This window comes from Atractosteus spatula, chromosome 19, assembly GCF_055471065.1.
Source record: "Atractosteus spatula isolate fAtrSpa1 chromosome 19, fAtrSpa1.hap1, whole genome shotgun sequence".
Lineage (NCBI taxonomy): Eukaryota > Metazoa > Chordata > Actinopteri > Semionotiformes > Lepisosteidae > Atractosteus > Atractosteus spatula.
Window position 1 is genome coordinate 12933086 of NC_142724.1, and position 16331 is coordinate 12949416.

A 16331-nucleotide genomic window follows, 5' to 3' on the forward strand; every position below is an offset into this window, starting at 1 on the left:
TGCATTTATATATTTTTATGCTAAAGCACAAGCTGCAGTAGTATTCCAGAATTCAATGCCCTATCTTAAAGAGCCCCTGAATTTGTTAAATTGCATGAGAAATCAATTAAAACAGGTTTCACATTCCAGAAAGTGGTGAGGTGCCTTTACACTATCCAGTCATTAACAAAACATGAAACAGGCTGTGAACCTGAGATAAGCTTGATTTAGCTTGTAAAAGTGTTCTTTTGTATTTTTGGCAAATGCAATTGACTGAGTATCAGAAGTCCTTTTTGGACCTACCAGCTATCTTAACTAGCAGTCTCCAAGGAACTATAACAGAGCTGTTTTTTTTAGATAATATAAAATAGGTATGACATCATATTTGGTAACTGTTGCAAGAGTTTAATTTCTTTACAACAATGGAGCATCTGAAATGTGATGTCAACAGAACTCACTGAAACTTGTGTGCTTATTAGAGAATTGTGATATAGCAAGTTATAAATGAAGTACAACATCTGACACAGGCATTGAACAGAAATCATTTTGACAAATATTTGGAGAAACCTGTAAAAATGATTTTTTTGTTCTAATTAAAATTGCATCTCTCCTAGTTAAATAGACCTGTCTGTCAGATTGATTATTGTCTTTCATGCCATCTACAGCATAGTAAATACTGTACCTCGTCCTTTTCTCACTGTTTTTAGGCTCCGGGAATCGCTTTCTACAACCATTGTAACAACTAGAATAATGAAGGCAACTATAAATAATAATAGTTTTGTGTCTTTTTTTCTTAGAATCAGCTGATCCACCAGTTCAGGGAATATGCTGCAACCACCAAAAACCACGTGCAACAAGGGCCTCCTGTGTATATTGCTACCTCTCATGGTGCCTATTGCTTTTACATGTAATGGTGTAGAGCTATAGATCGGTACACAAGCAACAATGCCCGCACATCCAGGTGGCTCCCTCCTCAAAGAGCTTTTACAGACCTACGACTTGCAAGCAGCTTGTTCCCTGTGTGCCAGGAGGGAAAATGAAATCACTTACTCCTTCAATAAAGTGCACCATCAGTGCAATGGGGATGTGCTTCTGGTCAGACAGAAAGGTTCCGGGTGGTGGAGACCAGTGTCCCGCCGACCTCATTTTGTGAATCCAAGGAAGTATGAAGTGTGCCGCTATTTCGTGGAGGGATCAGGCTGCAGGCGCCACAAGAACCGCTGTACCTTCGCGACAAGTCAAGAGGAGGCAGCAGTGTGGAACTTTCAGAAACGGCGCCAAGTTGATCAGAGCTCTCTGATGCGGTTGGTCAAGGAGACGAAGATGACCGCCATCGAAAGAGCCATCATCCCAACACCAAGCGTGGCAGAGGGCATCCTGTCTGAGTTCTCGGGGGAGTTCAAGGAGCTTTGCCAAACCTGCTTCTACAGCAAACCCCAAACAGTTGCTCCCAAAAGGTGGAACAACACTTGCTCGTCCCCAGCGGCCCACGAATGGACACCCCTCTTGGTCCACCTCCAGGTGGAAGGGTGGAATAAGAAAGTGTATAATGAGATACGCCACCATCCTCCTCACCACACCCTGCAGTACTGCCCGCACATCACCCAGGGTTCGCCATGTTGGCACGGTTCTCTGCGCTGCTCGTATGCTCACAGCGAGGTGGAGATGGCTGTGTGGAAGGCAGAGATTGCTGGGCAATTGAATCGCAAAGATCTGGTCCAGCTGTCCCAGAGGAGACAGGCCATAGCCCCAGACCCGACCCCAGCGCCTCCGCCGGTTCAGATCTACTGTAAGGTTTGCCTGTTGACTTTTTCCTCACAAGAAAGCTTCATAAACCACTGTTCATCTCTAGAGCATACTCAGATGATCAGTGAGGACACCACCACGGAGTGGAAATACCGTTCCCCACCCCATCAGCGCAAACAAGAGTTTGTGCTCTGTGACAGGTAAAGGAGTTACATAGCAGTGCCCTATATGTACACTAGTCCTTAGTGGTGATCAGTGCCTTCAACTCTTTTCGTAATACACAGGAATGCATTGCACCAAGCAAATAGGATTATTTGTGAGCAATAGGAAACCGGTTGTGATTGCGGTTTTTGGTTTGTATTAGCTGCAGACTGGGCCCACATTAAGATTAAACTTTGCCCTTACTCTTAGTGCCAAATTACATACCCAGGACTTGAAGATGATTATTTGTCTTCCATAGAGTTGTTCATTCTACCCAGGTGATTTATCCTAGCTCCTAATTTGCTTTTATTCGATATACTGTAGGTAGATGCGTATATACTGTACTTGTTTTACTCCAATGTGTCTGAGTATTATTATTTATTCAACAACATCTAAGAGAGAGATGGAGCTGGAGAAACTGAGGAGCTTGTTTTGAGATTATTTTTATAATACACCACTCTGCATTATGTACATATGTGTATATCCATTATGTTTAAAAAGGCATATTGCCATACATGCGTGTCATGAAGCAATTGAACCACTCAACCAAAAGCAACACTGGGTCCCACTGCTGGCACAGTGGAACAACACCAGCTGCGCCGAGCGGTATAAAAAAGGCCAAACCTCCCACAAGATTAAATTGTTTCAGAGCAAGGCCTGCTGGGATTGAGAATCTTGCCATCTTTTCCTCCTCAGGCCCGACACCTGTGAATATGGTGACAGCTGTGTGTACGCGCACTCAGTGGAGGAGAGGGAGGAGTGGTTTATGCGGACTAAGGAGGCCCGAGAGAAAAGGAGAACTTTGGAAGAGCAGGGCTTGCTCTCATACCAGGACCTCCTGCTGAAGGAGTACAGGAGCAGCAGCAACGAAGTGCACATTGTGAGTCCCAGTCTTGCCAAGTTCAGAAGATTTGCAAAGATTGCAAGCGTGGTGGGTTCTGTACCTGTGCAGCCATGTCCAGTTGGTAGAATTCCATGCGGTAGACCTACCTTTTTCTTCTTTTCAAAGGGCAACAGGATGTTTGCTACTTTCTGTGTCCACATCATATCTGATATTTGGGAGTGAAAATGTATTTTTCAAGATAAAGGGAAGGAATCACAGAAATACAAAGGCATGGTCCCTTGATACCTGAGTGCCCTCTCTGTGGTATTATTATTCCCATTGCAAAAACTTCCAGGCCAAGTGAGCTTAACAGCTTCTGGCCGGTTACTCTGACATCTCTCCCAGAGAAAAGTCTGGAGTGGATAGAGCAACACATCTCAAAGAGCACTGAGAACCTCACTGACCCCTGTAGTTGGCCAGCAGAGAACGGAGGGGAGTAGATGATGCAGTACTTGCATTGTTAAACCTGGTCTGTCAGCAGCTTGACCAAGCATGGGCATTGGTAAGATCTCGTTTGTTGATTTTTCCATCAGCTTTCAATGCAATACAACCACTGTTACTAGCTCAGAAACTCTCAAAGAACTTCAAATGAAATGTAACTTGGTAAGATGGATTCTAGACTTAACAAATAGATCTCCACAGATCAAAATGAAGCAATGGTTATCTGATATTCACTAAACTTCTACTGGATCAGCTGAAGGCTGTGTCTTGTTGCCTCTATAAAGTACATTTTGTACACTGACGAATGAGAACATACATCCACACAGACAGACATCTCATTACATTTGCTGACACAGACCTGGTGAGCATATTAAAAAACTCAGAAAATCATCACAGACCAATGCTAAATTATTTTATTGGTGTGATGAATAAAATATGGATAATGCTGAAAGGGTATATATTTTCTAGATTTCAGTCACATTAAATACTTCAAGTTCCAGTGTTATGGAATTACCTTCCACTGACTCTATGAGAGACAATTCTAACTTCTAAAAATCCAAACTCATCACTCACCTTTTTACCAGGGCCTATATCTGATTGCCCTATGTTCTATTTGTATAAACCTATATGCTCTTATTATTTTTTCTTTTGTTTTTTATTGTACTTTTTTGTGTTTTCTTTATCACCATGTGTGCCGGGTTTGGAAAACCTCATTCGTAATAAAAGTTATTATTATTCCGCCCATTAAAAAACAGCATTATACCAAACGGAGTACATTCTGATGGCCATAACTTAATTTGCATTTGCAGATGTCTGACCAGGTGGATGATGTCCACATCACGTGTGACAAGGAACTGAGTCTTTCATGTGAGCGGGCAGACACAGAGCTAAAATGGAAATTTCATCTTAGAACTGAGGTGAGACAACATTTCTTGATCAAACAAGCTTTCAGAATCCTTCACTGGGAGTGATATATGAAACGTCCCTACAGTATATCTTATTTCAAAGTAGTGCATGAAGAAGTTAAATCCTGTGTGGTTGGTGTCACGAACAGTTCTTTCCGAACCCTATGCAGACGACACAATCCAGAATAGTGAGGAAACAGTGGGGGAAAAGTCATGCAGGGAATGGAGACAGGGGGCGTGTCCTTGGTGTGCAGGTGTCCAGGGGGACTGAGTCCGGGGCGAACAATCCAAGAGGAAGTCCAAATGGGGAATCCAAAACACAAGCAGTCCAGTGCCAGGCGATCCATCCAGGAGATTAAAAACGGGAACCAGGTCGGGTTCGGCGGGGAGAACAGGAACAGAAAATTAAAAACATGACGGAGCCAGACGCAGCAGGACCCGGGCTCACATGAAACGGGATTCAATGTAGAGCCCCGAATGACGTGAGCGCCTGGCTTTTAAGGCGGACTGAAAGGTGGTTAGAATAAGGAACAGGTGAGGGGAATGAGGCTGAACGGGGATGAGCTGGAGCGCCCTTAAGAGGAGGGGTAGCGATCGTGACAGTTGGTCCTTTTCTTTCTGTTAGTGGCACAGTAAGCAGAAAACACTTTCAGATATTTAGTATTTTTATATTCATTATTGCATACATTTTAGCTCTTAATTATAACTAAAGACCCTCCACAATGCACTGCTTTTTCAATAATTGTTACAGTACCCGTAGAATACCCTATTTTAAAATCATTGCAAAACATGGTTTTGAACGCTTGAAGTCCAGCATGATACCCCTGTACACTTTCAGCTTGACAGTGGCGTTCTGTACTCCCACTGTTTGTGCAAATGTTTCTGTGATTGCTTTCCTTTTGCCATTGGTAATTTAAAAGCCAGTTCAAATTTGTGTACACATTTCACTACTGAGAGTACACCCTGCTAAAATATTTCCTCTACCAAACAGCATTTATGTAGACTTGCTTCCTAATCGTTACCTGAGTACTATTTATAGCACTAAAACTACTGAAGTAGAACAGGCCGTAAAAACAATTTAAGGGAAATTAAGGACTTTTTCATTAGCTGAGGCCCAAAAATAAGGAATCCAAAAATTTTAGGAATAAGATTTATTTAGCAAATAAGGGATTCAGTCATCCCTTATAACATTACAAGCTTCATAGAAAATGAGTTTTAGGACACAGCTAATTCACATGTTGGAATGGATGGATTGGCAGACAGACACAACCCCAGACATACACACACCAGGGAACTCTTTCCCAGAATCTAATTAATCTACCAGTTTGTTTTTGGACCATGGAAGGAAATCCATGGAAGGAAAAACGTGGGGAGGACATACAAACTCTACACAGATAGTACACCAGGTCCAGGACGCAGGATATACACAATGAGAATACACAGTGAGAGGAGACAGTAGATGGGGTTACTGAATACAGTAGGAGCAGGGAGGTAAAGAACAGAACCAGTTCAGTAAAGGCTTTTCTAAAGATGGTCTGAATTTGAAGGAGTTTAGAGAAGGTGACTCTCTGATAGAGTACCAGAGCATTAGGGCATTACAGGAGAAGGCCCAGTTGCACATAGAGTGTAGATGGGCTTGGAGGACAGATAGGAGACCAGAATTCGAAGAATTAGAAGAGTCAAGGTTATGAGGTGGGGAGTAGGATGATAGTAGCTCAGATAGGTACTGAGGTGCCTTATACTATAGGTAAGCATGAGGATTGAGTATAAATATGTCTGTGTTCTGAACTTCAACAATCTAGTTGTCTCCAATAGTTGTCTCTAATCTTATAGTCCCCAATATTCTTTACTACCATTATAAGAACTGATGTTAATGCAACTTAGTTTAGATGAGAAGTAAATGAGCTTTTTATTTACCAATCTTTAGTCCAGATTGACAGGAATCCTTGGAAAATTGTGATCTCAACAACTCAGAGTTAATTATACACTTGGAGCTAATATGAAGTATTGTGGTGGTTCTGTTACATCATTAATTTCACCATAGCCGTCCATAAGGTTAAAAAGCCCCTTTTTGTACTAGAAAATCTGTACTTAATCTGTGTCTGTAACTAATAAGAACTAAGAACTTTTGGAACAGAATCAGAAAATAAAACACTGAGTTTAAGTGTTCAAAGTGAAAAAGTTTGTGAAAGAGTTCTTTTCCCATGAAAATGTCTTTTTGCATCAGTCATTATTTAGTTGTTTTCTTTTGTGTGTTTTCTCAGAGACCTCTGGTGCACGTCGCCTTGCTGAGACACGAACAAGGAGCCACTTTTACTCTGGGTGACATCGGTCCTGAAGGTCCTTGTACTTACGCCACAGGGAACACGTTCTGCACATCCCACATGAGCTGCGACGTCCCCGTCACTTTCAAATCTCTCAGCCCGGGCTTCTACGAGCAGTGGGTGGTGTTCGACTTTGACACGAGACCCGTGCTGCTGCAGAAGCTCCGGGTGCGAGTGGGTCAGCGGAGCCCGACTCCCCCTGCGGAGACGCCCGAGGGCAGCGGGCCCTGTGGCCAGAGCCTGGAGCGCTGGCACCGTGGAAACAGGATGATCGTCCCCTGCCTGGAGAGGACTGAGGCAGAGGAGAGTCTGCTGAAGGAGTACAAGCCGCCTCAGCTGAACCTGCGGTACAAACCCAGAGCAGAGGGAACTGAGCCCCTTACGAGGGAGAACTACAGAGACGGAATGCACTCCTTCCTCTACAGAGAAGAGCTGGCCCAGGAGGAGGTGGCCTCAAGGTAACAGATCTGTGGTTCATTAGAGAAGCCGTACATGCTGCCCAATACAGCAGGGGATGTAACCTATCCCCACCCTGGGAACCCACAATCCTACTGGTTTCTGTCCCAGATGAGCTCTGAGTTACCTCAGAATAGGTTCTGTTCAACAAGTTAACCCTAATTATTTTCAGCTCTTAGACACATCTTAAAGATGTTTGTGTTTATCAAAATAATCTCCAACATCTGAGTAGAAAAAGAGTGTTGCAAAGGTTCCACTATATAATTTCAAGTAAGAGGTCAATTAAAGGTTCTCAATTGAGAGTTCAATTAAGCAAAGAGCTTGGCTGGACTGTAAATCAGTAGTCTCTGGGTTCCCAAGTCCAGGAGGGTGACCCTCTGTTAAAGACACTGACATGATAAGTTGCCACTCTTGGTTGAACACAAACAGTATCGAGACTGCATTAGGAAGTGTACATAAGACAAAAATCATTGTCCTTAACGGGCCCCTTTCTGAGAAAGTTCCCAGCGGTGTTTGTTAAGAGATTCACTAGGGTTTGTTGGTTCACCAATATCCACTGACCAAAAAACAAAAATGACTTCTGAGTCCCTAGTATTTAAAAGACAAATATTTGTCATCTTCGGTTGACCCCTCGATTTTATGTTGATAGTGCTAAAGTCATAGTAACTTGCAGGTAAGAGAGAAATAATTCAGGATCAAATGTCTGCCTGGTGGTACTCTTCTACATGTTAAAAAAAGTACATCCCCCTTTCAGTGCAAAACATATCAAAGTAAGGCCAGCTTCATTGTTATTTAAAACAGATAAACTATTTCACATAATTCCATTAAATGGAGTCACCTCAATGTGTAGATTAAGGAAGTATGACTGTACACAGGCTTTAACGATTAAAGTTCTAATTTCTTTTTTCTAGAAAAAGTTTAAGTTTCCTTTGCCAGAACTATCTTTTGCAATGGAAGGCAAAAATAAAATGTCAGAAAGGAAGAATATTATGCTGATTTCTGCTGCATTGCTTATGTCTAGACTGAGTCTACAAGGGCCTGTCTCCCTGACTGAAATCCTCTCGGAGTCCCAGTTTGGGATGAAGATCGCTCCCGCTGGTGAGCTTTTTGCCACGCTCTCCATTCCTTACGCACTCACCACTGACACTCCCGAGGGCTATGTGCTCAGAAGAGCAGTTCGATCGGCTCTTATAGCTCCCTTTCCAGCGAATAACAACAAGGTGTTCGAAGCAATAATTGTCCAGGATGCTAGCAGTGAAAACAAGATCCACCTCCATCTTTCCAAGCGGTGCTGCTCAGACCTCGGTCTCCTGAAGGACACAACCCGTGAGATGGAGGTCCAGTTTCAGCTGAACCGGCTCCAGTTCTGCGAGTGGCATCAGGCTGTCGACCTCCTTCCAGATGTGGGGATAGTGCTGCCAGATGTGACGGCCTGCTCTGTGCCAGTGCACAGTGGGACATTCTCCAAGCTCAATGCAAAGCAGAGTGCAGCCATGGCTTACATCATTGGGGACACAGATGGAGAAAAACCTGTTGCTCCACTACTGATTTATGGACCATTCGGGACTGGAAAAACTTTCACACTGGCGACAGCAGCCAAGGAAGTTGTTCGTCAACCCGGCACCAAAGTTCTTATCTGCACCCATACAAACAGGTTAGTCCTAGAGCTGGAATTGATAGCGAACTTCGTGTAGATTTGGTATTTCATGCGGATCACTTGACAGTCTAAAACCTTTGTTTAAAAGGCCTAACGAACAATACAGCATGTTCTGGAATAGTAAAGATTGTTTATATAATGCCGCAAATTTTGGAGGACCTGAAGCAGTTTTCCATTAACTAAAATGTTTTTTTCTATATATATATTCCATAAGACCTGTCCTGTCATGTTCTAATCCTAGCCTTGTTAACTGAGCTAAAGATTTCACCAGAAGGAAAACATTGTTAACTTGGCTTTTCTGAATTTACTATAAGTCAAAATCAGCAGACGTAACTGAGTAACAATACCTTAGATTAGGTAAGACACTAAAAGGTCATTAAGTTACATAAGGCTATAAGTTCAAAAGGGCCTTGTTCTCTAAATGGTGATGATGTGTTGTGCACATGATACTGTAAGTAACCTTATTGCATATAGTGTACGACTCCTGTATTCACACACAGCGACACTGGTAGAGATATGTAGCCTTACATGTGTAAAAGAAGGTGGCGAAAATGCTACTAATTGGAATCAATAGGTCCAGTACATTTGTAACTGATTTCTAAAAGTCATCTGTATCATGGAGAGCATCTGTTGCTTTAGAATAATACATATACTTCTCTGTGAGTTTTAACAGCACCTCATAGACACTAGATTTGTGAGAAACTGTTTTTTTTGCATGCAGTGTGGCTTCCTTTTACCACATAATAATAACAATTTTACAACCTCTTAGTGAACAGGAACCACCTTTGTTTTATCCCATGGTTATACTGTATGTACTGTATGGATCCCAAATGACATTAAACAGAAATGCAGAGAATGTAGTGACTGACAAAGCTCTGTGTCTTCTGTTTCAGCTCTGCTGATTTATATGTGAAGGACCATTTCCATTTCTATGTCAACTCTGGACACCCTGAAGCATTACCCCTGAGAGTCAAGGCAAATAAAAAAGGAGTGCCTCTGGGCGCCACTGATGACATTACCTTAAAGTACTGCTTGCTTTCAGAAGATTGCAAGTCTTTCAAATTCCCAGACAGGAAGACATTAGACTCTTTCAGGGTTGTCATAACAACAACAGTGTTGGCCAGTTATTTCCAGCCCCTGAAGCTCCCTCCCGGCTACTTCACCCACATCCTGATAGACGAAGCCTCCCAGATGCTGGAGTGCGCTGCTCTGATGCCCCTGGCTCTGGCTGGGAAGGGGACCCGAGTGGTGCTCGCTGGAGACCACATGCAGATGGGCCCCAAGCTGTTCTCAGTGGAAGAGGGCCGGCACTCTGACCACACTCTGCTGAATCGCCTCTTCCACTTCTACCAGGGGGAGAAGCATGAGGTGGCCTCGAGAAGCAGAATCATCTTCAATGAGAACTATCGCTCCACGAGAGAGATAGTGGAGTTTGTGTCGACTCACTTCTATGTAGGGAAGAGTGATGCCATCAAAGCTGTTGGAAATGTCCCTACTCATCCTCAGGTCCATCCACTGATGTTCCATCATGTCCGCGGGAGTTCCCATTTGGACACCACAACCATGTCCTGGTTCAATTCTGAGGAGATTGCTCAAGTAGCAGAAATAGTGCAGAGTGTGCTCAAAGACTGGCCCTCTCAGTGGGGAAATCCTGAACAACAGACTGTTTGTGTTCTTTCTGAGGGGACCCAGGTATGAAAATATTGACCTTTGCTGTTGTATTTGATTTTTGTGGAAACTATTGTGTGCCTCGGTTTTTTTTTAAAAAAAGAAAATCATTTTGGCTCAAAAAAGTGTCAGGAGATTGGCCAACATATTTCAGCGACACCAAGGTCTGTAAATTGTATTTATTTGTGTGTCAGACATATGCAAGCATTACCATCATAAAAGTGTGGACCTTTTTCATAATTCAAGGCACTTCAGTCATTTCTTTTATGAAATCAGCACAATAACACCATCTTCTGAGAAATGTTACCAGCCTTGTTTCCATTATGGATTGTAGATGGTTGTACAATTGATTTGGTTTTCATTTTCAAATCTTTCTCTCTTCTCAATATCAGGTTGGTCTTATGAGAAAAGAACTGCGGAAAAGATACTTGGGCAGAGTGTCAGTGGAGAATTTGGGAAACGTACAAGGTATTGGATGACGCACCAATTATGACTGGAGCCACTGTAGGATGTAGAATGTAACGCTGATGTGTAATTTTGTATTCTCTTGGGCAGGGAGGCAGTTCAGAGTAGTCGTGATGACGACCATTCAGACCCGAGACAGCCTGCTGTCTTTGAGCTCAGCTGCTCTGGAGTTCTTCAACGAGCCGCGAGTGCTGAACACTGCCATGACCAGAGCGCAGTCCCAGGTCATTGTGGTTGGAGATGCGGCAGCTCTGTGCTACTTCGGGAAGTGCTCTAAGATCTGGAGGAGCTACATAGCGCAGTGCATCGAGAAGGGCAGTGCGCTCCCACAGCACCTCACCATGGAGCACATTGACCAAGAAGTGGCCGAGATCGCACGGTTTGATAAGGATGAGGAGGACACTGGCAGTGATTCTGAGTCTGTCATATCAGAAGTGATTACGAGCACAGATGAAATACTGCAGGAGCTGATGGATGACTGCAGTGATGTGCCCTTTAAGACCTCAGAAGAAGAGTCTACGGATGATACAGAAAATGTTAACCTACCCATGAAGACGTTTCATTCTGATCCAGAGAAAGAGGCTTCATTGGAGGCTTTACTGAAGAAACAACCAAACAAGTACAAAACTGGGGAAATTGTAATAGAAAATTATGATCGGGCTTACGTCATGGTTTCTGATAACCCAGCTGTGCATATCAGAATCAAAGGGCGGAGGAACATGGGCAAGACCTTTTCTGGGGATGAGGTTATTGTGGAAATTACCAATGAAAACGGATCTGTCTTTGGGAAGGTGATGGGAATTCTCAAGAAGTCTGAGAAGTCCAGAGTGTTTGTTTGCACCTTTGAAGATGTCGATTTAAAGAAGCAGAAAGACAGCAAAGACTTTGTCACTCAGGTCATGATACCTGTAAACAACACTGTCACCAAAATTCGCACTCTATGTTGCAAGAACAATCGTAACCGAGTTCCAGTTTTTAAGTTTGAAGATGGGAGATGGAAGGCAGTTAAGTACCAAACATTCAATGAACAGTCTAAGAGAATGCACGTATTTGTTGTGGAGGTTGTGAGATGGAAAGAGCACTGTTGCTTTCCTTTAGGTTTCATCACAGAGGTCCTAACTATAGGAACATCTTTAGATGAAGGGCTAAAGGTTCTTGATGCAGAATTTGAAGTAAGGCCACACATTCCTCAACCTGTCTTGAATGAAATAAGAAAGTGCAGTGAATCCAGAACTGACAAACAAAAAAGGCATGATTTTCGAAAATACCAAACTTTTACCATTGATCCACGAAATGCCAAAGATCTAGATGACGCCCTCAGTGTTAGGGATTTAAATACCCACTATGAAATTGGAATTCATATTACAGATGTGGCGAGTTGTGTTCCCATGGATGGAGACTTAGACAATTATGCCAGAGAACGTGGAGCTACATACTATCGCCCAGACAAAGAGCCACTTTACATGTTCCCCCCATCACTCAGTACGAAACTATGCAGCCTTCTGCCTAACTGTGATCGCAGGGCAATATCTTTGATTCTTGAAGTAGAAAAGGACACAGACAGAATTGTGAAGAGCAGTTTTGTGCTTTCCCGCATAAACTCCAACAAACAGTTTTCTTACGATGAAGCAGAAGTCATTATAAGAGAACGTTACATGATGGAAGACTACAGTTTTGGAACTTTGGAGGACTGCCTGCTAGTAGCTTATCACTTTTCCAGAGTCCATAGAAAGGACAGGCTTCAAGAGGACTGGAGCTACGATCAGCCTGATGACTACAGAGCCCCAGGGAAGAGGAGAGCCCATCAGATGATTGAAGAACTCATGATTGTGTTCAATAGCTCTGTATCTGACTATTTGATTAACAAAGATTTATCAAAGTATTTAACTCCTTTGAGATGCCAGAAAGGCCCAAAGGTTGAGGAGTTGAATGACTTTCGACAGAAATACAATGACATAATACCAATGTCTGCGCACTTAACTTACCATATAGGCTGTGCTCTGCGAGCTGCAGTTGAAAAAACCTTTTGTATACTAACGTCCACATGGAAAAGGCTACAGAGTGCAGCTGAGAAGAGAGATTTTGACAAGATAACAGATTTGATTTCTACCGATGATATCCACCCACAGCTGCTGCCTGTGATATTACACTTCAGGAGGTTGCTTGGCAAAGCTTATACAATTCGCTCCAACTCCAAACCTGAATCAAAGGTTGGACATTATTCCCTGCAGCTCGACTCCTACACCCAGGCTTCCTCACCTCTTCGACGTTACTTGGACGTGATTTTGCAGAGGCTGCTCCATGCGACTCTCAGTCAGACTCCGGTTCAATACTCACCACAGGAAATTGATATATTGTGTGGAAAGATTATTGAGAAGAATGAAAAAGCCAATGACTACCAAAAGAAGGCTGAAATAATTTTTCTTGCCATTAACCTGAGAAAACAAAGCACACAGAAGCTGGCATTTGTTGTGGATGTTGACCCAGATGGTGACAATTTCAAGGTGTCGTTTCCTTTTGACAAAACCGCTTTATCAGAGAAGTACTCCGTTATGTACAGGGACTTGCAATTAGAAGACCAGCCAGAGTTCGATAAGGACAAAGAGTGCATGAGTCTGGGATGGCGCAGAAGGGTTTACTCCACTGACACCACCAAGACCCACCTTGAGCTGAAAAGACTGATGCAGGACTGTCCATGCACCGGCCACCTCCCTCAAGGGAGGTGGCAGGACATCATCCAAGCTCTCAAGAAGGAAGACTGGAAAAGAGTCTGCTCTCTCTTGATGAACACAAAGTTGGATCAAAGCGACAACAGACACATATCAAAATCTGTCTTTCGTGATGGCTTCGAAGAATCTGAGAAGTCCGAGTCTTCCAAAATGAATACTTCAGAATCTGAAGAGTTCCAAAAACGGACTGATAAATTTGAACATGAGCACTTTGTTAAGCTGCCCTTCAGTCTGAAGCCTGGGGACACTCTACAAGTCCAGTTAACTGCTGAAGTAAAACGTGGTTTTTATATGCCTGCTGTGCAGCTACTGAATGTCAGTCCAAAATTTGAAGTGTGCCTAGAACATGCTCGTGATCCCAGTACATGTTTCTCTGGAGGCGCAAAGAATGCAGCCAAGAATTTCTATGATGACAGTGAGGACTATATGAAAATCTGGAGGCCACTGTGTGAAATGGAATCTGCCTCTACAGCAGTGGAGGATAGCGACAGTATAATCATTGAAGATATGGAGATGGACTTTAAGATGGATGTTAAGAACATAGAAGGAACCTTTTTTCTTCCTTTAGACTGCAAAAAAGCATGGGCTATTGAATGTGATCTCAGGAAGTGCTTCTTGTGTATTCGAAAAAGAGGTTTAAAGCAGAACTGTCCTTCAGGAGATGATGAGCAGGTGGACCCAGGCTTTTACACATGGGTGGCCCATGGTATCACTAAATACGCTATAGAACCTAAGGATTGTGCAAAAAACAAAGCTGTACAGGTTGGTTTCTACCTCAACCATATCCCCATGGAGAACATCCCACCTTGTGTGTTCCAGAAGAAAACAAAATTCACAGTGGAGCTGATTCCCAAACTCCTCCCAGATGTGTGAGTACAGTAGCTGATATATTCCTTTGATGCTTTCAAATGTCTTTCAAGAGGCATGCTGCCCATTTCCTCAGAAGTAGCCAGTCAGCTGATAATGAGCCTTTAGGACGTTAGAACAATTGGAACAATTTTTAAGGTGTTTGAAAAAATGGAGAAAGTCTGCCCTGTCGCATGATTCACAATGTATTAATGATGTGCATTTTTTTAGACGCAAAGAAACTGCTGTGAACAGCCTCAAGTGTGCAAATGAACTTGTTCAGAAGATAGCACTTGGACACAGGATTCCCAGAGCAAGTAAGATTGTCAGTATTGCTGCACGTTTAGACTGTAACAGTTATACTGCTGTGCTGCTGATCTGCGCTACAACTGAACAAGGATATGCAGGATAAATCCGCTATTACTACAAATTCTTTTGCATCTGGTGGATAGTGAACCTGATGAGAGACCACACTATCTTTCCTAACATTTATCTTACATTTTTATTAGATTGTAGACCAACCCTAGCTTCGCATGTACAGTAATTCACAATTAGTGAGAAATCCCGTTTCAAGGATTTGATTTCTGTTACTAAATTATTTAAACCTTAAGCCATCCCCATAAATAAATTTAAATTGGCTATTCATGCTAAAATATCATGCAGTTTATGGAATTGAAGGGATTACAAGGAGTGTTAAAAAGAGCATCTATTATGGATATTTCAGACACACTCTTGTTTTCCACACAACATTTTTCACATTTGTTAAAATATATATTTGAAATGTTATGCATTATGATGAAATTCTGTGAGGTGCTCTTCTACTTAGAAGCTCCACTATACTTCATGAACATTTTGTTACAGTAAACACTGATATTTGGGCGGATAGTTACAGACCCGTCCTTGAGCTTCCTGCTTCTCAGCTCATTCGTTCTCACTCATTCAGTGGTCAAGGACCTGGAGTGCATAGGACTCCTGTACATACAGTGTGAAGAGATTTGTGTAAATGTAACATTTTAAATCTCAATATCAAAAGAGTTTGAAGTAAAGAGCATAGTTTGGTTCATGACCAAGTCTATAAAAACTACAGGTTAGGGTAAGGGTGTTTATTCATGTACAATATGTATTATTTTCCTCTAAACATTTTCATACTGTTCATAGTGCTGTTAACCAGTTAGACAATTTAATTAGGTTTGAACTTGGAGAATGCAACATAGGCGACAAATCGGAAGGTTTCGCATGTAAAAGGAATTTCATTTTCAGTTTATGATATTCATAAATTGAGGGATAAATACATAACATAGAAATTTATAACTTGGCTACAAACTGTTTGATACTATACCTTAAACAGTCATTTTAAAGTGATTTGTAAAAACAGTGTATTCTTTGTTTGTCTCTGTGACCCTCTGTTGGATTCGCAGGTGAGGAATCTGTAATCCCAAAAAGGGAAATCATGAGACAAGACCCTCCCCATGGTCTCCCCAGACTGAATGAGAGTCAAAACAATGCAATAGAAGAGGCGCTGAAAAATCAATTTACTCTCATTCAGGGCCCACCTGGTAAGAAACAAGGAAATTGCGGGAAATTACTTTTGAATTTAAAGCAGTTTTGAGAAAATTGCTTTCTCATAAAAACAGATTTCTGTTTTGTTTCCTGTGAAAAACGTCTTATTTCAGCCTTGTACTGTTTGATTTGAAACATTGTTTTCATGATAAAGAAATATATTCAAAACAATATGTCCTTTATCCAGGTTCTAAAATACTGGCAATAAACATATTCACGGGAGAAGACAAGCTCTCTAAACACAACCATTCTTGGTCACTCCCTCAGCCAGGCAGACTGGAAGTCAAATTGGTGTACTCACTGAATTACTGACTCGTGTGGGGAGTATCCAAAGCACCTGAAATGTTCTCAGAGAGATACAGCAAGTTTGTTATTCTTGAGGCAGTTTTGTTTATGCTGACAAGAAAATTGCCTCAGAAAAGAGTCCTTATGTTGGCTTGTGTGTAAAATACCATAAATAAAAATAAAGAT

The 16331-nt window shown here is 42.3% G+C and overlaps 1 protein-coding gene across 5 annotated transcripts in view; it reads left to right on the forward strand.

Moving 5' to 3' along the window:
* Positions 1-16331, forward strand: part of LOC148818110 (3'-5' exoribonuclease HELZ2-like) — a 38402-nt gene that overhangs the window by 8003 nt on the left and 14068 nt on the right. For 4 of the 5 annotated variants that reach the window (XR_016094482.1, XM_088937362.1, XM_088937364.1 and 1 more), the window contains 10 exons: positions 777-1925; positions 2623-2806; positions 4060-4167; positions 6420-6937; positions 7957-8589; positions 9486-10284; positions 10653-10728; positions 10816-14323; positions 14532-14617; positions 15719-15856. Coding sequence is in view for 4 of the 5 variants with exons in the window: in XM_088937362.1 (XP_088793488.1) it covers positions 925-1925; positions 2623-2806; positions 4060-4167; positions 6420-6937; positions 7957-8589; positions 9486-10284; positions 10653-10728; positions 10816-14323; positions 14532-14617; positions 15719-15856 (7051 nt within the window). In the remaining variant the exon portion in view is untranslated. Of the gene's footprint in view, positions 1-776; positions 1926-2622; positions 2807-4059; positions 4168-6419; positions 6938-7956; positions 8590-9485; positions 10285-10652; positions 10729-10815; positions 14324-14531; positions 14618-15718; positions 15857-16331 lie in introns of those variants that run through there. The other variant, XM_088937365.1, reaches the window with a different exon arrangement.